This window comes from Lagopus leucura, unplaced genomic scaffold (assembly GCF_019238085.1).
Source record: "Lagopus leucura isolate 7727_CA_CO unplaced genomic scaffold, USGS_WTPT01 Super-Scaffold_100012, whole genome shotgun sequence".
Taxonomy (NCBI): Eukaryota; Metazoa; Chordata; class Aves; order Galliformes; family Phasianidae; genus Lagopus; species Lagopus leucura.
In genome coordinates this window covers 1,959,042-1,984,986 of record NW_024962267.1, presented here as the reverse complement: position 1 = coordinate 1,984,986, position 25,945 = coordinate 1,959,042, and the positions used below count along the sequence as shown (strand labels likewise).

Sequence of the window (25,945 nt, the reverse complement as noted above, 5' to 3'; positions counted from 1 at the left end):
TATACCTCAATGCAGTACTCTAATTCTTCCCCCAGGGAGAAAAATAAATATATAAACACTTTGTTACTAGCTGTTTTTCTACTTGTGCTTAGCAGTAGCCGAAATATTACCGGGCAGAAGAGCTGCGTGTTTTCTGTGCCGGCACCTCCTGCTCACCCGGTGTGACACCGGCACAGCTGGCGGTACTCGCAGCCAGGCTGCCGCGGGCTGTCCGCACCTGGAGGCGCTTCGCCCCTGCTGGCAGGAATGGGGAAGGGCTGAGCCCGAGGCGGCGGCCGGGACGGTTTGCTCGGGGAGAGGAAAATTCCAGCCGAGAGGAGCGGCCCTGCCCCCGCGGGCCCTGACGGCCGCGGCCGAGAGAGCTCGTCCCGCACCGGGCGGGCGTCGGGCTGGAGCCGGTGGGTGGAGGCGGGCCGCGGAGGGAGGAGTCGGGACGGGAACAGCGAGACTCTGTGTCTGCGCGGGCGGGGGTTCCGCGTTTCAAGTTTCTCGCCGCCAAGTTGTTTTTTTTTTTTTTTTTTTTTTGTGTGTGTGTGTGTGCGCGTGGTTTGTTTTTTTTTTTCGTTTTCATTCCCCGTTTCTCCGCTCGAGGTGTGGTTTGGCGAGCGGCCGCCCCGGCACAGGCAGCCGGATGCCCGCGCTCGGGGGTGAGGCGGATCGGGGCCGCTTTCCGCAGCCCACCCCGCGCAGGTGAGGCGGGTCCCGCAAGCATGGCTGGCTGTTCTCCGCAGACGGCCGTCCTGCCGTCCTCTGGGTAAGCGAGGCGCATCGCTCGGAGCAGGGGGGTACGGGGGGCATGAGCGGAGCGCGTAGGGCGCGCGGTGCGGGTCCAAACGGCGCGGGCTCCTTCCACGCGTTCGGGCGGCGGCGCCCTGTGGAGCCGGCAGATGGAGCGGTGACCGTTAAACGGCTGCGGAGGGGCGGGAAGGGGGGCATGGCGCGCGGTCCTCCGTTCCTCGACGGCACTCGGGCGCCGTCTGAGCCGGGAACGGGCTGCGGGCAGAGGGGTCGAGGGCGTCGCGAGCCCTCACGCCTCGCCCAGGGCGCGCCCGTCGTCCGCGGAGTACCTGCCGGGCGGCATTGCGGTGCGGGGAGCGGCTCCTCGGGACGGCTCCTTCTGTAACCGCCGCTGTCCGTGCAGAAGCCGCGGTGGTGTGGGAGAACGGAGCACGGCGTAGCGCTTCGGTGGGAGTCTGAGAGGTAAAGGCGCAGCGTGTGTACGGGGAGAAGCGGGGGCAGGCGTGCTTGGTTGCTGGCGCCAGCCCTACCCGGCGGGCGATCAGTCGCTTACAGCCCGCCGGAAGGTGGAACTCTCAAGAGATGCTTTGTATCTCCGTGTAGCGAGATGGGGACGGGGCGGCAGGAGGGCTCGGGTGTGCGACGGAGGGCCCTCACCCCGCGGCGGGGCTGGCAGGCGCCCTGCGGCTGGCTTTAGGGCGTTTGTGTTTTAGCCGAGGCTTTCTGGGAGCTTTCGTGTTAGTTGGCTAACTGGTTGCACTATAAGCTCTCAGAGCTGGTGGTGGTACTTGAAGCAGTGATCAAATCAGTGTGAATGATGGATCGTGGAGCGGACGTGGAGAATTAACGAGGTGCTTCTTCAGCTTGATCCTTCCGGCAGTCCCACTTTAATGCATGGACACACAGAAGTGGAGCTGACAGCTCCAGGCAATGTAGAAGGTATAGTTAAGTACAGATAATTACTGCGTTTCTAAGTCTTCTGTACATGGGTTCAGTTGAAAGAACTGAATGTGCGGGGATGGAGCATGATAACGGGTTAGGAAGGCACTAAACCAGTGTGCCTTCAAGGTCCTCTGTTCTCCTTGGGGCTGGAACACAAAAACAAGTGAAGGCCACACCAGCAGATCCCACAGACCTGCGGCCTGCCCTAGTGCTGCCGGCTGTGCTGTGTTGCTGCTCGGCCTCCCCGAGTCAGGAGGGCTCGCGTGTTCCCTTCATGTGGCTTCAGGCACCCATCAGCATTCACGTCTCAGTTTTGTAGCTAACAGCAATGCTTGTTTTCATTTGCCCTGCAGGTGTATTTTCAGGCTTTTTATCAGCTGTTCCCACATAATTTAGTGCTTGGAAAATCAACTTATCATTCCTTACTTGTTACAACAAGATTTCAACCTTGCCAGTCTTAATTACTTCCTGAAGATAGTCTCCTTTGCTCATCCAAATGCTGGATTTGGGCAAAAAAAATCTGTGCGTACCAGCAGCTCCCTCCCAGTTACTGACGAGGGTCCATAGACTTGCGTTAGAGCAGTCAGCAGTGCTGTAGTCCTCTTTGCTGAGTGAGATTAGAGGGAACGTTGTGTTTTTGAAATGGCAATATTGTTCAAACACATTACTGAACGCTGTGGCATGGCGTTGTGACTCCTCCTATCCTGCCTGACCAGGTGGGGAATGTTGGTAAAACACAACTGGAATTTGTTACCAGCAAATGTGTTCTTTGAAGCTAGGAGGTGTAATCTGTGGTAACTGCACAGCTTGGTAGGACTGATGCATACTGCCAGGGAGGCGTAGATGTGGCCACGCTGTGTTGTGAGTTTTCATGTGTTGCTATTTAGTTAGCCTTGCAATTTCTGTGTAATTTTGTCTTCCATGTTATGTTGTGGCTCGTCTGTATGGAATTTTCTTATTCTGCTGGGATGAGCCAGACATACTTTTAATAGTTTTATAGCTCATCCATCTTGCCTTGCGTCTGAGGAGCACTCCTGGCAGCGCACTCCTGCCAGGCCAGTGACACAGAGAGCTCCTGTTCAGAGCTGAATTGGCTTTGTGTTGTCACTGTGCTACGGGATGATAGGAAAATGTGTGTCTTAATACTTAAAAGTAATAAAAAAAAAAAAAAAATGACGGTGGGTGGTATCCAGCATCTTGACCACAGTTTTCCTACTATTACAAGAGCAGTGCTGAACCTCTGGTGTAAATAAATTTTTATGTTAACAAGGGGATTTCACTACTTGACAGAGACTTTTACTGTAAAGTATTGCCAGTAAAGGTGCTGTTAAACTACTGGAGCAAATTTGAATTTCAGTAAACTAAAGATTTATTTTCTTTCAAATATCAGAATGACATTGAGGTATGCCTTTTAATTCAGTTCTAATCGGTTTATGATAATTTTATGATTTAATTTGTTCCCTTTAATCATACGTATGTTTACTTTTAGAAAGCAGCTTCTGTTCTGCCTTAGCAAAGCAATAAAAAACTTTCTATCTTTTTTTCTATATCTCATGAGCACACAGCTGGGGGCTACAGCTTTTCTCCAGGGCTGAAGGCAGAGAGGTCAGTGCAGAATGGGGCAGTGCCTGGGTGCTTCAGAACCTCCTCTGGTGTTGTTATGCTCCATTCCCTGGCAGCTTGGCCTGGTGGACATACTGAAGTTAATAAGAGGAGCAAGACAAAAATCTTTTCAGTTGGTTGGAGCTGCCTTTGAGAAATAGATGTGGGTATTTACAGAAAGAACAAGAAATTTAACTTATCTGTTGTGTGTCTTTGCCTCAATACAACCGTTGAGTTCTTTTTATCAAATAATTTCAATCAGATTACAGATCTCCAGAGACATCAGCTGTGGTTCAGTGTTGAAAAATGTCTGGCATCAAGCTTAAAGTGCTGGTTTGAGCTCTCTCCCTCTCTTTCAACTTGTCAGCTGAGCCAGTTCCCAGCCTGGCCACAGATTAGTTGCAGTACGAATGCAGATCCTCTGTGGTGTGAAAGGGCAGTGCTGACAGCAGGGCAGGTGGTCAGCTGCCACGCCATAGCAGCAGGTTGGAGGGGAAAGTGGAGAATGCAAGTTTGCCAGTTGGTGAAATGTGGGTTAGGCCTGGAACTGCATTTTTACTTCCAATTAATTGGCTGTCGCTAATGATGTGCTTACTACTTTATCATGTATAGATACTTGTGGATAAACACAATACCTTTGTGCTTTCAATAGCAGTCTCTAGAATCAGAATGTACGTTGGCCTGCGTGCAGTGGGCCATCCGATCTTAAAAGTACTCTATCTCTTACGCTCAAGAATTCAAGATAAATAGCTCATTTTTTCTTGTTCCCATGACCCGATGAAGGAGAACTAATTAGAAAAATAACAAAATGGAAAGAACTTTGAGAACTTGTGCCCATAGCATTTGCTGAGTGTTTAAAGCAGGGAGTTAACCACTTTGTGGGTGGATCCCAATCAGGAGCCACTTGAATGTTCCTGTTCCAGGGTGTTGTTTGTCATCTGAATTTGGAATGTATATGGAACACTTCTCAGGGTGATTTTGTTGTTCATTTTAATGTGTCTGCCTTAGCCGAGGCAACATCGAATAGCTGCATGACACGGTGGTGCTTTAAATTGAATGTTGTTGTGTTTAGTGGCTGGTTTGGATATTCAAACATTGAGTCTGAAGTCATAGCTGAGTATGTAGCAGTTACATTCCCTGTTGGAGTATGTTGCTGTGGGAATGAGATCAAGGAAACGTTAGGGGGCTAAGGAATGAGGATGCTAGAGTGAAAATTTGTGTGGGAGGGTAGTATACAAAAGAGAAATCAGCAACTATTTCTAAGCTTTGTCCAGCATGATGCTACCTTCCAAAAAGGAGAGCTAGTCATTAGTTCAAAGGCATGTGAGAAAAAAGGTGTTTTGGACCAGAATATGGGTTTGTTTCAATGTCATCTTATGTGAAGTTCTTCTTTTCTGTTGTTACTGGATGCTTTTGTTAACTTTATTAGAGACTACAGTGTGCATGTAGACCTGAAGATCACTGTTTATTTTGAGTAGTAGCATCTGTGTTGGGGGGAGGAAGAAAAGGGCCCATTGTAAGGATCCAAAGGCTTAGATCCCAGAGGAGACCTTTATAGTCATCCTGTCATCTGACAGGTAAATTGAGTCACCAAGAATGTTTCAGACTTACAAACAAATGGTTTCTCCTTTAATCTACTAACATCTAAATAGGCCTCCCTTCAGGAAGCCCAGCACTGCTTCTGTTTTTTGACTGTAGTGTGGAAGTTTTCTCAGTGTTACAGCAAGTTACTGCGTGGCCGCTGTCGTTTCCAGCTGCTGCTGTTGTAGCCTTGTGCATGCTGGAGAGTGGCAGATCCCAAATTATCCAAGCAGCTTCTTAGTGCCTGCTCAGCTAAATAGTTCTGATTTTTTATTTTTTTTTTTTTTTCCTTGAAATTTACAAGCCAGTGTGAGTTGTATCCGCTCCATTAAGAGAGCGAGGAATGCAGAGTGTTCTTTTTCATGGCTGCTTGCAAGTTAAAACAGGTCTTTTCTTCCTTCTCACCTGGTTCTCCCTAGCTCCCCGGCAGCTGACCTGCTGCTTTGGCTTCATGCTCACATGGCTGCAGGCTGCTTGAGAAAGAGCTGCTCATTGCAGGAGCATTTGCTGCTGCTGTACTCTGCTCTGCAACTCAGTGAGTTGACGTCAAAGCATTCGAGGATGACAAGAAGCTGTTTTCTCCTAGACTCCTGTAGAGTTCTGTGGCTATGCCCAGCATTAGCACAATGAAAAGGAAACTGTGCAGCATGTGTCAATGGGGTGCTCAGCAGGGGAAAAAGCAACGCTGCTTTGACTTGTAACAGGCAATTAAAAATTTGAGATTTCACTTGAATACTCTCCTAAATACGGTTTCATAATTAAAAGTGCAACTCTTTGTATGAAAGTAAACTTTTACTACTTTGAGTTCAAGTAGGGGCATTCTAACTTAAAATCTGCATGGTGATGGTTAAGTGTAGAAATGTGCTTTTTTTTCATAGTTAAGGGAACATATTTTTTCTGCATTATGATTGCAATCCCATAGGAATCTTTACCAAACTAAGAGTTCCTGGATTTGTTTTCCATTTGCTTGGAGATTACGAAGTTCAGAAAGGGCACTCCCATTTTTGTGCATCTTTCAGTGATTGTAAAGGATCAAAAAGATGAGTGTGGGTAAAAGATGCATCCCTAACCTATGAGTGAAATGTCTCCCTGGGGAGCTTCTGTATATGTCAACTGTTCTGCAAGACTAGAGCTGTCAGGATTGCTATTTTTGGTTAAAGAAAATAGAACACATAAATATTTTTGGCTAGGCATGAGCTTTTTCCTGCGAGAAAGCATCAGTTTTGTTGTTGGGAGCGTTAATTCATCAAAGATTTAAATTGGAGAAATAGCTTCCAAAGTGTACTTTCTTAGCTGCACCTTAACAATTTTTCCCGCACATTTATTTGAATGTTATTATTTATCTCTGTTCTGTAAGTATAACCACTTGGTTTAGAAAATGTAATTTGATTTTTTGTAAATTCGTGTATCTAAATATGTATACATTTTAAATATATCTAAGTGAACCTTTCCAGCTCGCCAAATAATGTAAATAATTTCTGTGTGTGAGTTTGACTTTCTCTCAAATACCGATGATTGTGCGTTTTGTTCTTTGCCCTGCATCTCCCCGATTGTCACTATGAAGTGATGTCTTAATTCTAAAGATCACTCCATTGCAAAATAACAAAATTAGAAACCTGTGTGTTTGTCTTCAGAATCAAGTCCCTTTTCACATTCGTATTCCTAAAAAGAATTTCTCTGTTGGTTTTAGAAATCATATTTGAATTTGCTTTGATTTCTTGGGCATTAATTCTTCTCTTGGGTATTTTAGCTGCTTTCATTTCAGACCTTTGGATAGATCATCTTCCAAAGACTAAAGCTCTGTATGTGGTTGTATAGCAGCTAATTTTTATGCTTTTATCTACTGGAAGACTTCAGTATCTCTTTCAGCTGTTCCATAAGGCCGTGTAGTTAAATACCGATATCGGGTTCTCACCAGTTTGATGGTGTCCTTTCCCTAGACCTCTCCAAGCATGGCAGCATGCTGTTCTTCATCGTCAGGTAATGATCTGCTGTGGAATCTGGTTGAGCTGTACATGGATGTTGTACTTTGGTCTTGTGGGCTGTTACCTGCTTTGGCTCATATAGCATCAGAGAGCTTGTTCCAAAAGGGTGATGAATGCTTGCTTGCAAGTTATTAATGTGCAGATATTTTCAATGTGTAGGTAATGAGATAATTAGAAGTACAGTAGGGAAAAATACAATAAGTTGAGTTCTTGTCATTTGTAATGTTGTCAAATGCTTAAGTATCATTGCATTGCTCTTGACCTTTGTAGAACCTAGTCCCCTGTTTGCTGCCAAACTGGAGGGCAGAACAGTTGGATGCTATAATGCAAGTAGAAGATAATCTGCTGAGCTATCTGATTACAAGGTCTTGTGACAACAGTGTTGAAAGCATTTTTTACCTGGGAGGTGTATCTGTATTCCTGCAACTCCTTAAGTTGTTGTCTTTTTTGTTTATTTGTTTTTGGTGTTTTTTTTTTCCTTTTTCGGGGGAGAGTAGAAAGAATATTTTCTTCCAAATGATATGTACAGTAGTCAGAGGATTTTGTAATTAAAATAACTTTTGGTTTTTTGCTCTACACGGAAGGAGAACAATCATATCTCCCCTGCTTGCCTCCCCTTTGGTATAGTGAGGATAGTCTCAGCACACAAGGTAATGCTTGTTCACTTCCATAGAATAGCAAGGTGGAAAATCAGTGTTATAAAAGCAGTCTTTCAGAGCTGACTGTTAATGGCAAGGGAGATGGAGAGAATCTGAAGCAGTGTATTTTGGAAAAGTAATAAGGATCTGACATCATTGTCTGAACTGCTGGAATCTGTCTTGATTCTAAGCATCTTTTTTTGACTGTTCTCATATTTCCGCTGCCCAAACACTTGCAAACTTTCCAGTCTTCCTCCCAAAATACACTGCTGTAATGCCTCTTCATCTATAAGTTTCACATGAATAAAGGGAGAGGAGGGAAGTGCAATGAACTGTGAAAGTTGAATGAAACCTTTACATTATTAAATGACTTCATCTCAATACTTTTAGAAATATTCAGACAAATAAATTGTTGTGCTTTTTTTCTTTTTTCTGGTGGTTGTCTTTAAGATACTGCTTAAGAATGGTTTTCTTGTCATGGTTCTTTTCTTTTTTCCATCCCTGCTTGTACTCACAGAAAAATTTTTCTGGGTTCAGTAGTTCCCATACGTAAAGCCTGCTAGCCAGTGGGTTTGCAAGGCGCTTTGTTGTTGTTCTTGTTTGCTTTTTAAATCTGCTTGCTGGCAATTTAATCCGGAATAAGTTTTTATTTAGAATTGAGAATGTTTGGAAATAGTTTGGACATAGGATGTAAATGCTGTAATTTCATCCTATGCAATGCCAACCAACCAGTATTTTGTACAAGTATTGATGAAGGATGGAGTTTAAAAACTAGCAAACAAAAAAAAACAAACAAACAACCAAACCAAAACAAAAAAACACCAAACATTTGGTAACTCGAGCAATTTCATGGCAAGATCCATGGCATGTCCATAGGAGCTGTGCCCCCTCTGCAGAGGAGGTGAGAAATGTCACACTAGTACAACATCTGTGAGTTCCAAAAGATAATCAGGTGTATTTTTAGATCCAGCTTTGAGAAAAATAAAGTATGACTTTAATTGTGGCCCCAGTTTAGTTTATAACACCATAACCTTATTCTGTATGAGTTTATAGAAGCATTAGGACAAGAAAAAAAACTATTTGTTTTCAAGCTTCTGTTGTTTGTATATAGAGTTTGGATGTTAGTGATTAACATGTTTAGTACTAAAGCTTGAAATTTCATTTGAGACAAAATACATTCTCCTTCTCCTTGTTTAAAGCATTTCTATAAGACATGAGGTTACGTTAAAAAGAAGGCAAACAAAAAACCCCACATTTTTGTCTTGTATCTTTACTGTAGTAAGGCACTTCTTATTTGAGAAACTTGGTCATGTTTCTGTTACTGATTTAACCTTGCAAGACTGCTGTAATCATGTTGGCAGTGGTTATTTGTATTTTGATAGCTAAAAATGAAATGCAGGCCTGTAAAAGTCTAGAGTGAGCAGAGGAGATCATAACCATTTTATGGGCTTATTTGCTTGCATAGGGTGTAATCAGGAGCTGAAGTTAGGAAGTCTTCTAAAAGAAATATGAAAATAAGTTCTGCTTTGTGTTTATAGTTGTGTAATATGAAGACAAAAGGTAATGACTAATACTTCTAATGTTACTTCATCTAATTACTTTTTTTTAGATGTTTTGATTGTCAGGTTGTGGTCATTGCTGTTGTGTGGCTTGTCCTCCTTGTGGGGACAGCAGGGTCGGCATGTTGAAATCTCAAAACTCTCTTAAAGTCTTCACCTTTGTGGGTAAAATCCAGCCTGCCGTGTTGATCCTGCCTTTGGCAGAGGATGGCATGCTGTGAGCACTGGTTATAGATTAACTTGCCCTTTAAGTTGGATATGCTTGATATTTTAAACTTGAGAGTGAGGGACATCACTATTGCTCCCTCACTGGAGCAACACTGAGTTCAGACCTGGTTCAGGATTTGGATTGCTAATGAGGCCTTCAGCCTGTGTGCAGCCCTGTGTGAATTCAGCTGTGCCATTGCCTTGCCAGTTAGTGACTGCTAACTGCTGGGCCTTGTCCATCAGATGTGTGCCTACAGGCCTAGTGGGCCTTTCATAGCAGATACCCTGACTGTGTAACCTTCGCATTTCCTGTGTTAAATCTCTGTTCTTTGACCAGCTGATGCTGCCTCTTCCTGCTCATGGTGCACAAATCTGTAGTAAGAAATGAAGCGCCCAGTGAACTGTTTATTTTGTAAACAAAGGCTTGTCAGAGGTTCTTGGAAGAACTTCAGATAGAAATACCCTTCAAAAATCCTACCCTAATTAACTGAGAAGTGTACAGTGTTGGTGCCAGCACCAGTCTCAGAAAGGAAGAATAGTTAGATATCTAAAGAATTCTTCTCTTATATGTAAACAAGGGGTCCAAGATTAGAAACAATAATGTTGAGTTTTTAGAAGTCACATAAAAATGCGATAAAAGGCAATGAGATTTGGACAACTCTACAGTTACTGGCCTTTCCCACATCCTGTCAGATCAAGATTCACATCTTGGTTGTATACTGGGTTGCCTTTAGTCAGTCTGTGGAATCGTGTGAATAGGTGCTCAGTGCGGTAGAAAGAGCTCCAGTTTGTTTGCAAAGATACTTTACTAAGGATTGGAAGGGAGAGCTGAAATATGTCAAAACTTTAGCAGGAATTGTAAAAGTTCAGTCCTTAAGCTCCACCCTTCTGACAGTAACATGAGATGTCAGCAGATGTGAATCACATCCTTAAACTAACGGGGCTGTACCAGCAAGTCATATCTTCACTGCATTCATTTGTGGCTTTGATTGACGAATGTTTTGAGTTACAACAAGAAAGGAATGGTTTTATGGCTCTTTATGAGAGACTGATTGCTCCCTGTTCGTTTCACGGGAGTTGGACTAGATGGCCTTCGGATGTTCCTTTCAACTCTAAGGATTCAGAGATCTGTTACAGGCTAAGGACTTTTCTTACTCTCTTTTGATAGTAATTGAATACCTTACTGTGTCTTATATGGACAACTTAGGTGGAAAGGAGTTTGTGTCTTGTTCTGAGCTGTGCAGATTTACTGCTGCTCTTGAGTTGGTGGAGTAATAAGTTTGTTGTAGATTCTTTAAGTCTTTTTCTTCACTTAGATGTTGGCAACCAGCTTTTTATGATTACACAAGTCTTTTTTTAAAGTTTGGCAAGGTTTTTATTGCTTTCTGTTCTTTCCTCTTACTTGTGTTCACCTCAGGATATTCTTTTTAATTTGATGATGTTTTTGAAGGGTAAGCTTTGAAGTTCTGGCCCCAAAGAGAGGCTTTCTTCTTTACAGTAGCTGCAGTATGGCAGTGACCTCAAATCCATGTAAAAAAATGTGAAAAATTGTGACTGTTTTTGTTTTAGGTATGGCTAATGGCTCTCTGGTTGTTGTTCTGAAGCAACCTGGAACTCTTGCATGATAGGAAGCTAGAGCTGTTTCTACAGATGTCTTTGAGTGGTGTTTGAAACTCAACCCTTGTTATTGGGAGAGAAAACATGGCAACTGGGAGAGGTCAATGGGTTTGGGGCCATTGGCACATGGAGTTCTAGTTCGTAGAGTGAGAGTGAACAGAGTTCTCAGGTGAATTTAGCTCTCTTGTTGGTGTCTCATTCTCCTGTCATCTACATAGATAGCAGTATTAAGCTGAGAGAAGCTAATGGGCAGCTATTTTCAGTATCTTAAAACAAGACTTGCATTCCTTTTGATCAGACTCTGAAGCATTGGTTTACAGTAGTAGATTTGAGGGAACTGGGACAAGTCTTAGTGAGATTTTAGCAAATGAATTACCTGCAGCTTGTCCCTGGCTTAACTTATACTATTAAGGACAATAGCAGAAGCTGTGATGTGGGTGGTGTTCAGATCTACGCACCTTCAGGACACTGAAGTTTCTACTGCTGTAGCTCTGCTGGTGGTACTTCTGGCTGTCTTCCATCTTTATCCCCACACCATCCCCTTTTTCTGACTAGTGCAGACGAGTTCTAAGTTCTCTTGTTCACTTGAATCAGGGTTATTACTTTCTAAATGAGAACCTTGCCCTATTGATAAAGCATTTATGTTTCCACTGATGCTCTGTTGGTATGCTGCTTACCCTTTGTTTGAATGTAAATCAATATAAAATGTTGCTATAACTAGAAACACATTCCTTGTTTTATAAGATTTTTGTGAATTACATTCAACAAGTGAAAAACTTCTAAAACTGTTTTGAGCAAGTGCACTAGTGAACAGTTAAGCATTCTCAATACTTCTCTTTCTAAAAGGTGACAGCATGCAAGTGGAATGTTCATGAGTTATTGCAAGGGCACGGAGTATGAATGTAAATCATACACGAAATGCTTCTTGGCTAGTTCCTTCATGGGTAACAGTGTGGAAAAGTGATTTTGTGGCAGAATTCTCACTTGTGGTAACACAGGATGCAGAACTATTAAATATTTAAAGTAGTCAGAGAGGTATCTAATAGAAATATTATGTTTTTAGGCATTTTACTGAGATTCTCTGTTATTTGGAGAAAATTTCTAAATTTGGGGAGGATTCACAAAATTAATTCCTGATCTTGGAAATCTGTGCTTTGAGGGCTTTATGAAATCTTACAGCTTAGGTCATTCAATCAGTATTTCTGATCTTTCCTCTGAAAGCCACAAACTCCTTTTCCTCTGAATTTTCTTGGGTGTTTTTACATGACTTTCCAGGTGGGGGGAGCATTTTTACTGTAGTTTATAAATGTTATTTCAAAACTCTCATTATATCAGATCAATGTAGTACCTAAATGTAGATACCACATCAGAATTTTTAGAAGGAAAGAGTTGGGAAGATAAGAAATGCTTGCTGAACTGGATGGTGCTGTTTCTCATAATGAGAATGGACTTGGTTAGAAGAGCTCTGATAAATAAAGCCTGTAGGCAACCTACCCAGCTGTACTTTAAGATGAAAACAGGATGTTGGTTGTATTGCTGGAGGACTACTGTATAAATCAAAGGATATGCTGTTATTGCTATGTAAGGAAGCTGCTCTCCCTTGGAGTGGTTCTGTATATAAAAGAACTGTAATTGCCATGCTTATCAAGGCCTGGCAGTTCTCCTTTTCCAATTGTGACCTGGTGAATCCACCTCTGGTGCATGACTTAAAACGTTGCCAGTTATTTTAATCCCCTATTCAATAGGACAAACAAAGTGGTTATTTTTATCTCTTTATGGCTCCTTAGATTATAGAAATAGAAAATTCCTTTCCCATATTCAGGCCAAGGGTGGTTTAGTAACGGGGATGTGGATTGTTCTCCAGTGCCTGTTAAGTCCTGCCAGTTCCAGCTGTGTTGCTCTGCCACGTCATCTGGAATTGGCTGCGTATGGAGATGATGTCTTTTTTGTACAGTTACTTCTGCCTAATTTGTGGAGGGGCAACCTTTTCTGGGGTTAGAAATTAATTTATTTGAAAATACTTGTTGGTCAGTTATTAGATGTCTTGGTGTCTTTAGCGGGGGTTTATCAACCACTCGGAACACGCCTTTGGAGGAGCAGCTGAGGGAGCTAGGATTAGTCAGTCTGTAGAAGAAAAGGCTCAGGGGAGACCTTGTTGCTCTCCACAACTGCCTAAAATGAGGTGTTGGTGACGTGAGGGCTGGCTGCTTTTTCCCAGGTAACTGTGATAGGACAAGAGGTAGTGGCCTTAAGTTGTGCCAGGGGAGACTTATGTTGAATATTCGGAAAAATTTCAGATCAGAAAGCGTGAAGTATTGGAACGGGCTGCCCAGGAAGGCAGTGAGGTCACTGTCCCTGGAGGTTTTCAAGGAGGGTGTATGTGACACCTGGGGAGATGTTTTAGTGGGCATGGTGGTGATAGGCTGGCAGTCTTGCTGCTCTTTTCCAACCTTAATCTTTCAATGATCAAATGAGGATGAGCAGTGATTTAGGAGAGACCAGTGATTTTTGGAAAATACATACAGTTTTTAGTAGTCATATCCTATGTTCATTAAAGACAAATTTCAAATTCCAGCTGTTCATATAAACACATGATGCTCATCCACAGGCCAGAAACCTGGTATCAGGAGGTGTGCCATGAAATAACACTGAATGTGACGTGTAACTGGTGGATTTCAAAAGCATTAAGAATTATTTGAACTATTCCAGTTCTCTGAATGCCTCTTTACTATACTGCCAGAATTATTTTTTTTAAACTGGCTATTGAATGAGGTTGTGTTCTGGAGTTCTTGTCTCAGATGTGCACTCACACAGACAGAAGTGGCTGTGCAGGTTGTTTTGTAACTTCAGTTGTGTACCACAACTCTTTGTCCACAAAGCAAATAGCTGTTGCTTTTGATTAGTAACTTAAACCTTGCTAAGTATGTAAATTCCTTAATGGGGCACTAATTTTGTAGAGCTACTTATGTTCTAGTGAGAAGTTTTTTGAACAGATTGTTTTGGAACATGTGACTTTTTGCTTTTTTTTTTTTTTTTCCTTTCTTCTGTAGTACATTATCTGCACTGATTTACTCCTTTCCTCCAGGAAACACATTTCAATTACAGATCCGGTCTTCTGTTTGTTTAGTTCCTGCTGCTTATTGCTTAAATAGGGTCCTCTCTGACCTTACAATTAACAGAAAAATAACTGATATCCTGGGAATTAAATCAAGCAGGAATTTAGTACTGGAAGCTGATAAATTCTGATGAATTCTTTTACTAATCAAGCTTCCGTTTTCACTTCTGAAGAGCCTTAGTAATAGTAATAAAAATAAATAAAGATTTAAAACAACAATGTAAGGAACATGTTTTTCATCACATCTCTGGTGCTTTGTCAAAGGCTTTTAATTAAAATGGTCAAGTTTCACTTGTTTCTAGTTTCACTTGGTAAATGTTAGCTTTGTCCTCAGAAAAAGTTCAGATTTGTTTTATGGAAGGTATGCTAACCCTGGCCTGTGCCATTTTCATCTGACCTGTTTTGGCTAATTGCATTTAATGTGGATTATTTGCACTGTATGTTTGCAGTTCGTAGTCCTGATTGATAAACCTCAGCTTCTGTTTCCAAATGGTCTTCTGGTGTAAGGATGCTTGCTGCAGTTTGTGCAATACTGAGATAGTAGGAAGTGCAGGGGGATTGCTCAAGTGGCTTTTCAGCTTCTGCTTCATAAGCAGAGGAGAGTAAGTATGATACGTCCTACATAGCACTTTTGGGAAATTTGAAACTTGTTTGCTGAATAAAACACAAGCTTCTGATTCCTTACTTGCACTTAGCTGCAGTGAAAGTCTTCTGGTATTTAGGTGAAATCTTTAAGAACAAAAAGTGAAAGTCTGTGCTCCATGGAGCTTGGACATCAGTCAGTAAACACATGACCAAAATGCATAAAACATGCCCACCCCCCCCTTAATAATAGGAATTGCTGCTTGTATGAAAAGGCTGAAAGTAGAGTGAATGATTTTATTATCACCTTCCTTACTGTGCCATAAGGTTATGTCAGCAGCTTCCAAACCAGCTTGTGGCCCCCGAGCTTTTACAAAACAGCTAGAGAACATGCCTATTCCAGCTGGTTTGTATTGGTTGCAAAGCTAGCATCTGCTGATTGAAAGACCTTTTTAGGAATCTACGAATTAAAAAATGCTGCAAGCACTGATCTAGATTAGTAGACTTACTCAGGATTCAAGAATTTAGCTGTAATGTCTTTTTCTGTTTTCAGCAAATGCAAATTGTTTTCTCCTTTATTTGGAACAAATTAATCAGAGGTTAGCTGAGCTGTGGATAGCAGAAGGCATGGGTTAGAGTCTGTCTTTGAGTGCAGCATTACAGAGTCAGGAGTTAGGTTAGAGGGAGCTGTGTGGGGTCACCTCGTGTCAGCTGTGGCTCAAAGAAAAACGTTAAGATGATCAGGACCTTATTCAATCACAGTTTGAAAGTTTTTAAGGACAGGAATTTCTCTGATGATGGGTCAGAAGTTGTTTCATGGTCCCACAGCATTGATACATTTAGTAATCTGTGCATGAACATTGTGTCTGATTATGAGTCAGTTGGTTTTGCATGCACTCATATTGTTATGCTGCAGTGTGCATGTGGTGTCACAGGTGGTTTGTTGTAAAAGATGCATACTGTGAATTGTTGGGGGGTGCGGGGTGGGGAGTCTTTGCTGATAGATTCCAGTTTTTGTTTTTATTTTAGTTCCTGATTTCGGAAGTCACTCTTGTAATTTAAAGCCGCAGTGGACGTTCTCTTCAATTTGACTGATTTGTTTTGTCTTAAATTTGGATCCCAACTGTTTGTTCATAATCTTATTTTATTTTAAGGTGTTTTTTGTCATTGTTTTTGAGCGTGGCAGCCGTTATTGCATAGTCCAACAGCGTGTTCCATAAAGAACATTTTCATTTCTTTTAGAGTGTAGCATTAAAGGAGTCCTTTTTTTTTTTTTTTCTTTTTTCCCCCCCACTATTCATTCATTTTTTTTTCAAACTGTGTATCCTGTTCTGGCATTAAATAACAGTTTATGGCTTCTTTAGTGCAAATCCCTGTCCCAAAACATATAGAAGCAGAAGGATAATGGGCGCAGGGTAGGTATTTGAAATGCAGACTGTGTGGTGAATCTCAAAAGTTTTATTTTAAAACATTAAAGAATACTGTAGAAGAGGCACAGCCACTGAGGTTATGTACACTAAATCCAGTGAAATAAAGGTGATAACTCTGAGAGATCTGTTTTGTATCTTCATGTTGTGGTATGTTACAATTTTTTTTGTAAAACAAAGAAAAAGAATTGGTAATATCTGATTCAAACGTAGTACTGTCATATTTGAGAAGAGGTTTCCAAAATAGGAAGGTGATTTATATCTCCTGAATGTCCAAAAGGGAGAGTTTCAAACTGGAATTTAGCTATAAAATGTTGATATTTTTCAGAGAGATCTACATGGTGAAACATGATGGGACCCCAAGATCTGTTCTTTTTAGTCTCAGTTTGTGTTCTCCTTCATTTCTAGCTCAGCTGTGTAAGAAGTATGGGATGTGGGGAACATCTAGCTACTGTTTTTGTGGCAGATCTGCCCATTATGACGTGGGAACAGTTGCCTTTCCTCTTACTGTAATTTTAAAAAAGTAGAATATGACATGGAGGGGCTGAATTTGGGCTGAAAAATGGAAAAATAAGAAGATAGAGAAATTATGACTAGTCCTAACAGTGAAATTTGCCTTATAATGTTCTCAGAAGCCTACCTCATTGTTATGTTCCTATGACAGCCACCTGGAATACTCATTAGCCACATGTGACCACAGAAAGCTAATGGTACATTTTTAAAGACTGCTGAATTGCACTTATAAACATATAGTCTAAAAAATGTTTGGCACAGACTGCAGTGTTTCTGTGACAGATGTATCCTTGTTCAACCCTGTTGTTCCACATCTCCAAACAGGCAGAAAATAGTATTATGAGCTTAAATGTGATGTTGAGCTTGAGAAGACATGTGACTACACACACAGAAGTAGAGGACTGGCGTGAAGTTTGTTATAAGCAGGTATTTAGCCAAGTTAATTAATTGCTTTACTTTATTTTTATTTTTTAGAAAATAGATTCAGCCAGGCCATTGGTCTGCACTGAATAGCTCAGAGGCGTGGTTTAGCAGCTCACAGAGCGATTAGGAGTTGGAACCAGTAAGGTTTGGTAGCCAATTGCTGATCCTTAGAAACAGAAGATGGTGAGAATGTGATAAACTGTAGAGGAGGGGGATGAAGACAGAGCAATTGAGAATCATAGTCTGCTTCTGTGTCTGTGAACCATAGTGCTTAATTTAACAGGTGACTTTAGGTGTCTCCTAGCAGTTTCTTACAGCTTGCTTTAGCCTCTCTACATATCTTAAGTGACAAAAAAGCTGCGGTTTATTTTTCTGATCCCAATCTGTATGTCTGAATCAATACTCGATTAACTTTGTCAAACATAATTTGTGGCTGTCCCATCCCTTTCAACACAAAACCACTTGTGTATTCTCATAGTTGCAGTTACATGATTACATCTGTTTTTTCATGTACGTTGACTCCTAGGTTTTTATGTATGCAGGCTATATTTTAAAACTGGCAACAGTAGAAATCCAGGAATGGAAATAGCTTCTTGATCTGTTACATAATCTTGATAGCTGTTACTCATCTCTCTTTTGAGTAGCTGATAGAATAAATTTACTTACCCTAGAAAAAACGTGGAACTGTAACACAGACTTTAGTCATTTGTCAGCAAGAAGGCAGATAAAATCATCAATGTGTGATGGGGCTTCTGAGCATAGTTCTTGGACTCTTCCTGAGGGTGATCTGTTACTAATAGTCTTTGATATGCAGCAAAGATATCTTTGAACTGTTTTTAATTTTGCAGAATTTGTGCTCCTGCACTGTTCAGTGAAATAGTAGCTTTGAATGTTTTTAGCTTAACTGTCAGCCATACCACACATAGTAATACAGATGTTTTTGTCTTTTTTTAATCTTGCAGTAATCTGTGGTTCCCCTAAAAGAAGACATTTTTGGTCTGAAAACAAATGACATACACAGCTATGTAGCCAAGTGACCCAGAGAAAATGAGTTCCCATGATCTGTGTGTCTGCACTAGTGATGGGGGACCAGAACTTGTTCGTTGTCCAGTGGTTCAGTTGTGCAAGGCCTCAAAGGAATATGTGGCTGTGCCCTTTTCACTTCTGACTTTCCATGGGAATGCAAGAACGTGTCTCAGTGCTGGATGGGAACAGTTGTGTGTGGGTTTTGTTTTGCCTTGTAAAATGTGTTTTCATATATCTAAATTCCTGTGGGTTGTGTACAAATTCGGGCTACGTACTGATTGCGCTTTTGAGGAAAAGTGTGAAGTTCTGTGTGATAAAGCAGCTCTTTGTTAAGAGTTGCACATAAATGCTTTGTGTTACAGTGACAAAAACTGTGCAGCCATTTGAATTTTATTCTTTTTGTTCTTGAATAAATTCTTTTGTTCTAGACTGTTGAAAACATACAGAACTTCTTAGGCATCTGCATAAATAAGTTCATATGAGATACTCTAACTTTGGATAGCTGAGATATAAAAAACAGATTTTTTTCTTGTGTGGATGAGACAGTGCTAGAAGTGGCTGAATTCTGTCTTTAGCAATTGATTTTTGTGAGATAAAATTGAAATACTTGATTTTTTTTTTTTTTTTCTTCTTATTTTGTGTAGGCAGACACTTCATCACAAACCCAACTAGCCTATAGTTAAAGTATATAAGTAAGATGTAACACTCAGGACTCTCCATCCCCAAGTGGATCAAATAACGAGCAAAAGATATTTTCCTTTGACTGTGTTTTTTTTTTTTTTTTTTGTCCTAACTCTATTAAATACATGATTTTAAGAAGTACCAATTCCTAGAACTGAGGCTTTGGTACCAAATGCAGCATGTTTTACCATGTTATCTCTCTTGCTAATTTAGTAGTTGTTAGGCACATGTCCTGAGATCACTGATCAAAATGTAGAATGCTTTAGTATACGTGTCACCATAACGAGTAAATAATATGCTTAAATAAAATTTATATAACCTTGGAAATCAATACTATTACATAACATGTTGGGTAAGGCAGGAGATTATTTTGATTTGGATCCCACTGAAGTCACTGGTATGGTGACACATTTATGTGCCAATAAATTAATGCCATGATATCTAGCAGCGACAGAATTTCCATATACAAATGGTTGAAGAAATACGAGGAGCAAGCTTGGAGCAGAAGGAATGGCATACTGCTACTTGGCAGTTGAAATACTTACTAATCTTCTCTTCAGTTTCTGCCCAAGGGAATAACTGTTTTTTTTCTCTAGAATTCTTACCCTCTGGGATAAGAAAAATGACAGCAGATGAGTTGCATTCTAGTTCCTGAAATAATGTAACTGAGTTGAAGTACAACTTTTTATTATTATTACTAGAAGCACTGACAATGAATACTAATTGTTGCTGACAATGCTCTAAAACTGAGAACTTAAAATGGTCTAGGTCTTCAGGTGACTCATGGTAGTGCATGGTCTTATGCTATCTGTTAGCTTTGAATCTACAGGAATATCAGGTTTGTAATTTGAAGAAGCCTTTTGTTTAAAAATGGAAAGAAACTACTGCAATCCTGGCTGACCTCCAAATCTCCTTTGAATATCAGTTTATTCACTGCATGAACAGAAATAGCTTTCCTTGTAACCAACTGGTTTTGGCTTTTAACTGAAATGGCAGGAGTTTGAAATTGGGGAAGGAAAAACAACACAGCAGGAAAGATAGACTTGTAAGTCCAGCTTCATAATACTGCTCTCCTACGTCTTATGTTTTGCATTAAAGGTTTTTGATTCCTTTATACATGAGAAGAAAAGTGTCTTAAAAGGAAGCGATAGTAATGAATGCAGTGTTAAGACCTCTTTTCATAGACTTTCATTCACTTTCTCAGGAGGTAATGCTGTCCTACCTAATGCTTCAGAGAGCACTCTTCAAAGATTTTTGCAATCTCAGTATTGATTTAGAAGACAAAATTTGAAAAGAATGTTATAACATCTGTATGAAAATGCACGTGCATTGTGAATTTGTTAGTTATTTAAGATGAACTAGTAAATCAAAAATGCTTGCCAATTCCTAGAGTCTTTAGAATGTCATTGTTTTTGTTTTATGCTCTGAAATACCATTTAATATATTTATAAAATACCTTGATATATTTGCAGTAGACTGTCTCTTTTAATATATGATTTATGTGCTAGGGATAGCTGAACGATATAAAGAAAAAATACTGACGAGTCTGCTTACTTTTTCATACAGATGAAGTAAGATATGTGCCAGTTTGCTTGGAAAACTAAAAAAAAAAAAAAAAAAAAAAAAAAACAACCGAAAACCGTTTCAAAACGGAGCCTACCTGCAGTGCCACCCTGTGGCTCTTTCTGTCATGGCTTCTATGAAACTAACCAGTTTCTGCTCATCCACCACGAGAAGGGTTCGTAGGAGAAGTGCTGCAATGCCTGTCCTGCTGGCCGCAGACCCGCTCCAGCTGGGAGCACGCAGCACACTCCTGGCATGACTTGTGTGAGGCAGCAGCGATGTGTCCCTTCTGAACTCGCCTAGGGGAAAGAATAGAAGGAGGATTTCTGGGCAGTTCATTCATCTGCTGCATTAAATCAACAAGCGGTGCTAGTTTAGATTGTTGGAAAGGAAAGATCAAACTGGAGCAGGGAAGGGAAAGAAGTGCATCCTTTCACTGCTGTAACTTAGGAGCATGTTAAGTGGTTCCGTATTTTATCAGTGCAACATATGCGTATGGTTTAGGTATGTAGTCAGTTATGGGGGAAGCCAGTTCCTTCTTATAACTCACTTGTCTAGGTTTCTTATGTAGGTCCCTCTGAAAGTAATACTTCCTGCGTACCTGTTGTTCCCGTGGAAATACATAACACTATCTGTTAGAGCAAATTCTCAGCTACGAGATACAATTTTTCAACGTAATTGCCGTCATTATTTGTGCACTTTTGCCAGTGATGAACAAGAGCCTGCATCTTGTAAGAATCTGCACCAGCAGAGGTCACCCACTGTTGCTGCCATCTCTGCTGAAATGCAGCACTCACTGTACTCACATCCACTGCTGCATCTCCATAAACACTCAGCAGTTGTCAATGTATATCTGTGGATGCCATTTTTTTCTGCGTGAAGGAATTCAATTCCGCACCTTTGTTTCATTTGCACTTCTGTGTCATATGCTGTTGTGTCAGACTGCCCTGCTGCTGCCATCTGCCAGATGGCAACAACATGGAACAGAATGTTGGTGAGAAGGTTCAGCCTGTATTGCCAGCCCCTGAGGCTGCAGTCCAACGTGGTAAAATAGGAGGCACTACTTTTGGAGAAGCCCTCATATTTTGCATTTAAGTCCTCTGTGGTCTTGATAGACTTTATGGATTCTATGGACTTTAACTGGAGAATGAGTGAGAACTTTCCACTTAAGAGCAGTGATGCTGTGATCAGTGGTTGTACTTTGCCTTACAGCATTTTCAAGGGTCCAAATCTTAGCAAGGATAAGTACCTGCAGGTTAAACACTGTGATTTTCAGTGCAAGGCTGAGGGTGTTTCATAGCAGGCAAGCATTTGAGAAGGAACTTTTCAGTGCTTTACCTGCCTAGCCTGCCTTACAGTGCAGAACCAGTTTTATTCCTCATAGCCTGCTTTGTCTTATCAGAATCTCAAGTTGAAAGGCAGGGTTTTCCCTGTGTTTTCCTGTGTGTCACTCAGCCTGTCAGGCAGGGCAGGGACCAGGTTGGTTTGTCACTTCTAGGCAGCAGTGCCAGCACTGCCCTTAATGCAGCAGCAGTTCTGCAGGTGCAGCATTGTGTCTCACTGCCTGTCTCTGGACACAGGAGCTGACCTGCAGATGGCTGTGCAAGCACAGCTGCTCAACCCAAACTTTTGAGTGTTAAAAACTTTTACCTTTATTCTGTAAGAATTGCTGTTGCATTGCTTTAAATGTGCTTTCAGTATTTTTCTTGCTACAAAAGTAGTTTTTTTTTTTTTAATGAAATGAGCTATGGTAACCATACGCTGGGATACCATCTGAGGCTTTTATTGTCCTGCCCTTTAGTTCTGTGGGGCTTTCTGTATTAGCATTGCCCAGGCCTGATCTGGCTGCCACAGTTTCCTCCCCTTTATTGAGCACTCACTGCCCACCTGGCTCTGTGGGGGTGTGGGGCCGAGTGCAAACCCTGCCTGGGCTGGCAGAGTCTCCCTGCCTGCCAGCCTGCTGCTGGGCTTCAGTGCTGTCAGCACAGCTCTGTGCTCTTCCTTAGCAGGAAAGTGCCACAGGTAGGTACCAATCTGTATATCTAATCTGTGCATGCATTCTTTGATAAGCAGTGCTTGTCTTCGAATTTGTCCTTATTACGGCAGTTGATTTTTTTTTTTCTGGAAAGCTAAGTTTCTTCTGAGTTGTGTGTTTTTCTTAGGAAGTGAGGACAGAGAAACGTGAATGTGGGGCCAGAGTTCTTGTACAGTCTTAAAGCCAGAGGTGGAAAGAGTTGATGCTGCAGTCCATACATTACATTGTGCTGCTTGTTCTGTGGCACTGCTGCTATAAATGGAGAGAGCTAAAATTTCAGGTTTTTTTCCAGCATTGGCAGAAGAGTTCCTTTGTTTGGCAATAACCCATTTCATTTTTATTACATTTAATATAAATGCACTGTGTACGTAAGCAGAATGCTGGAGTTCTCACTATTCTATGCTTATTCACTGAAGCAAGACATTTGAAGGGAAGCAGTTAAGACTGTACTGTATTTTCTTTAAGCTACTTTGAGTACTTTAATACTTGTAGTTGAATGTGTCTGTTTGTAAGCCTGACTTTCTGGGCAGTAACAACCAAAGTTTGAAGTGTGCCTGAGGGAAAGCAGTGCAGGTCTTTGATTCTTCATTTTTATTTAGGAGGCTTGTTTGCTCTTTGTACCACACAGGTTTCTGCAGTAGTGGGTTGTGTAAGGTAGAGAGTCTGTGATTTAAGGTAGTTATTGCAGAAGGTACTGAAGAATTCACTCAGGTCACAGAAAGTTGCAACGTGAGAAGAACTTCTTTGTACATAAAATCTTGTTCTTTATTCAGTGAATGTTTGTTGAATGACTCAAATGTAAGTCATGGACAATTCTGATTATTCTTCCCTAAAACGTAAACCAGAATACTGAAAGGTACACGTGCACATGCCTTCTTGTGTATTGCAGGTCTAGGCTTGAATCCCTTCTGCATTAGAAATTTTGGATAGCAAAAAAATCTCACTGCATTCCCTGAACCAGAAAAAGATTACAGTTTTAACTTAAGAAGTGATGTGTTTGATTACTCGCTTTCTCTTTTAAAAATCTTTTCTGAGTAGGCAAAAAATTGAGCTGATGGCCCTGCTGTGTAAAAAGCTTATAAGGACTTGGTATGTTTCACCAGGCAGAATTTGGTGTAGTGTTTGTCCCACACAGCTTCACAGATGAGACAGGCAGCACAGTGCTGCAATGAGCTGTGCACCCATGTGTACACCTCTGCAATACCTGTCTTGTCTTGTCACAGCTTCATGGCATCTGTGAGCTCTTGCAGAGGTAGCACGAGGAAGGCTTCTGCATTCAGGTGGACATAGCAACATACTAGGAGGGTGTATGGTAAATTGTGAGCTCTGTCTGTCTTTGCCAGTGCCACTTCAGCTTGCAGAATACATTTTTTTCTATGTTTACTCTTGACAGGATAGTAGTGCTGGCTTACTAAAAATAATTTGCTAATGTTTTACATGTGTGATAAAGCTCAAGTATGATGGCAGCACTATTCTTCAGAATATTGCCCTAAAATTACGATTTCAAGTAGGCAAAATCAGACGTAAGCTTTTAAAGATGCTTACCTGTTACCTTCAATCTCTTTAAAGATATGTTCAAGTAGTTTGTTGAGGCTACCATACTGTTTGTGCTGTGTCTAGAATTCAGCTGCGTATTGGAAGTATTTTCAACTCTTTTTGTTGATTTTGAAATATCTTCTTTTAAGTGTGGAGGAGAATCTCCAGATATGCTTTGCTTCCCATTGCAGGGGTACGGTATACTCCCAGTTAAGTTGACAGTGATACTGATAGAAGATAGGTGCTTATCTGAATCAAGGAGTCTGTCTGTGTGCATGTTAAGTAAGAGACAACACTGCTTTTCTTCCTCATTCCTGTCACACATAGCAGTGAACCTGGGGCATATTGTTTCCCAATGTGCCATGTTTTCTGTCCTGAATTTTTTTGGCTCACACAGCTGCTTGTCCCTTTGGAATGAGCATCCTTCTGTATGCCAGTATAAGCTCCTGGAAAACAAACTCTTACCTAAATTACTTGCTGTCATTGTTAAACAGAGGGAGGGTTTTTCCTTACGTATTTTAGTACAGATCCCAGTACAGCTAGGTGGTATTTTTCCATCATTTCATTCCTACTGAACTTTAAGAAATTATGTGGAACTTGCATCATAGACTTTGACTGTGCATATATTTAATGTCATTTATCACCCAATTAGCGTATGAGCTCCAAAGATTGAGATAACCCATGGAATATGCTGTCTGAACAACTGAGGGAGTGGTTGCTGTGTCTATGTGTATAGCAGAAAACATGTAAAGCAGTATGTACGCATAGGCTACCTCTAAATTCTATGTAGTAATGGTGCCCTGAAAAGATCTGGCAAAGTACAGCGTATTCTGTCAAGAAATGGATGTGATTATGAAAACTTTTATGTGTAACTAGATCTGAAATATTTCTGAATTAAAGAGTTAAAGCATGGGATTTTCCAAAAGAAAAAATGTCTGTGGGATCTTTATTTTGCCTGTCAGTTTTTCATTAACTTCCTAGACCCCTGGCAGTGATTTAAGGAAACAAAGAGACTCTGCTGGGAGCTGTACTTTTCAGATCTCCAAAAACATTGCGATCTTTTTTCAATTGTTTGTGTTTGGGTACATGTGATCGGTGAATCCCAAAGTGACATTTAGTGCTCCATAAAGGCTTTGTGTGCATGCCCTGCTTCTGTTAGTTAAGGAAAACAATGTTGGTTCAGTTCTTCTTAATGTTGTCTAAATAAAGTGTGAAGGAATGGGAGGGCTCCAGAATCTGACAAAATATCTCTGTATTGACCTTTAAAGAAAAAGGCGTTTGTTAGAAGATCCAGATTCTCTTTCTCTGCTGTTCTCTGTCATAAGTGAGCTGGGGAGCTTAAAAGGTACTTTTTGCCTTGCAGCTTTTGGCTTTCTTTAGCTCTGTAGCCCAAGTCACGAGTTGTGTTTTTCACATTGTATTTTTTCATGATAGCTTGATAGTGGATAGGCTCTCTGGCATCCTTACCATTTGAAAAAGTGGTACAGTTCCCATTGCTCTTTACCTCACAACTCAGTATATGACTTGCTCTAGTTTCTCTGGGTAGATTTTTTTCCTTTTTTCAGCTGCCCCATTCAGTAATTTTTTGGGAGCTAGTTCTGCCTAGGCATCAGTTTCACTGTGCTTTAATGCATGTGTGGATATGGGTTATCTGCTGGGGATCCTCTGGTGCTACCCAGGGGAAGAGGAGCTAGCATGGGTTGGACTTTCATCCTTGCTGTCACTCTGCAGTATGAGGAACATGATGGAGGCTCACTGGCCTATGGATTGCTGTGAATCCTACATTGCTAGTTGAACTGCTAACCTGTTGAAGTTTGCAGAGTTTGTGTCAAAACAACAGCTTTTCTCATGGCAGTAGGCCGAGTAGGAGATCTGTGGTGAAGTGTTCCTTTCCTCTTTCTAGATCCCAAATGTAATGGGATGTTGTCATGCTCCAAGCTTCTGTGAGGGGTTATAAATGGGGATTTCAAAAACCACCACAGAATTACTTGATAATTAATTAGTGATTTTATTGCAACATACCAGTAACAGACCAAGAAATGTTGATCCTGGATTTTCCCTAGCGTTTGATTTAATGTGCGTTTAAAGAATTCTTTAAGTATATGTTGGTATCTCTAAAATAAAAAGCATTGCTGGAACTTCCCAGAGGAGCTGAATTAGAGCTGTTCATTGCTC

General features: G+C 41.1%; 1 protein-coding gene across 2 annotated transcripts in view; it reads left to right on the top strand.

Annotated features, from left to right (window-relative positions):
• The first annotated feature begins 427 nt into the window (after positions 1-427).
• The window catches only part of COBLL1 (cordon-bleu WH2 repeat protein like 1), a 75,008-nt gene continuing 49,490 nt past the window's right edge, over positions 428-25,945 (top strand). For both annotated transcript variants that reach the window (XM_042874396.1, XM_042874395.1), the window contains exon 1: positions 428-754. In XM_042874396.1, coding sequence (XP_042730330.1) covers positions 711-754 — 44 coding nt within the window. In that variant the 5' untranslated portion in view covers positions 428-710. The remainder of the gene's footprint in view (positions 755-25,945) is intronic.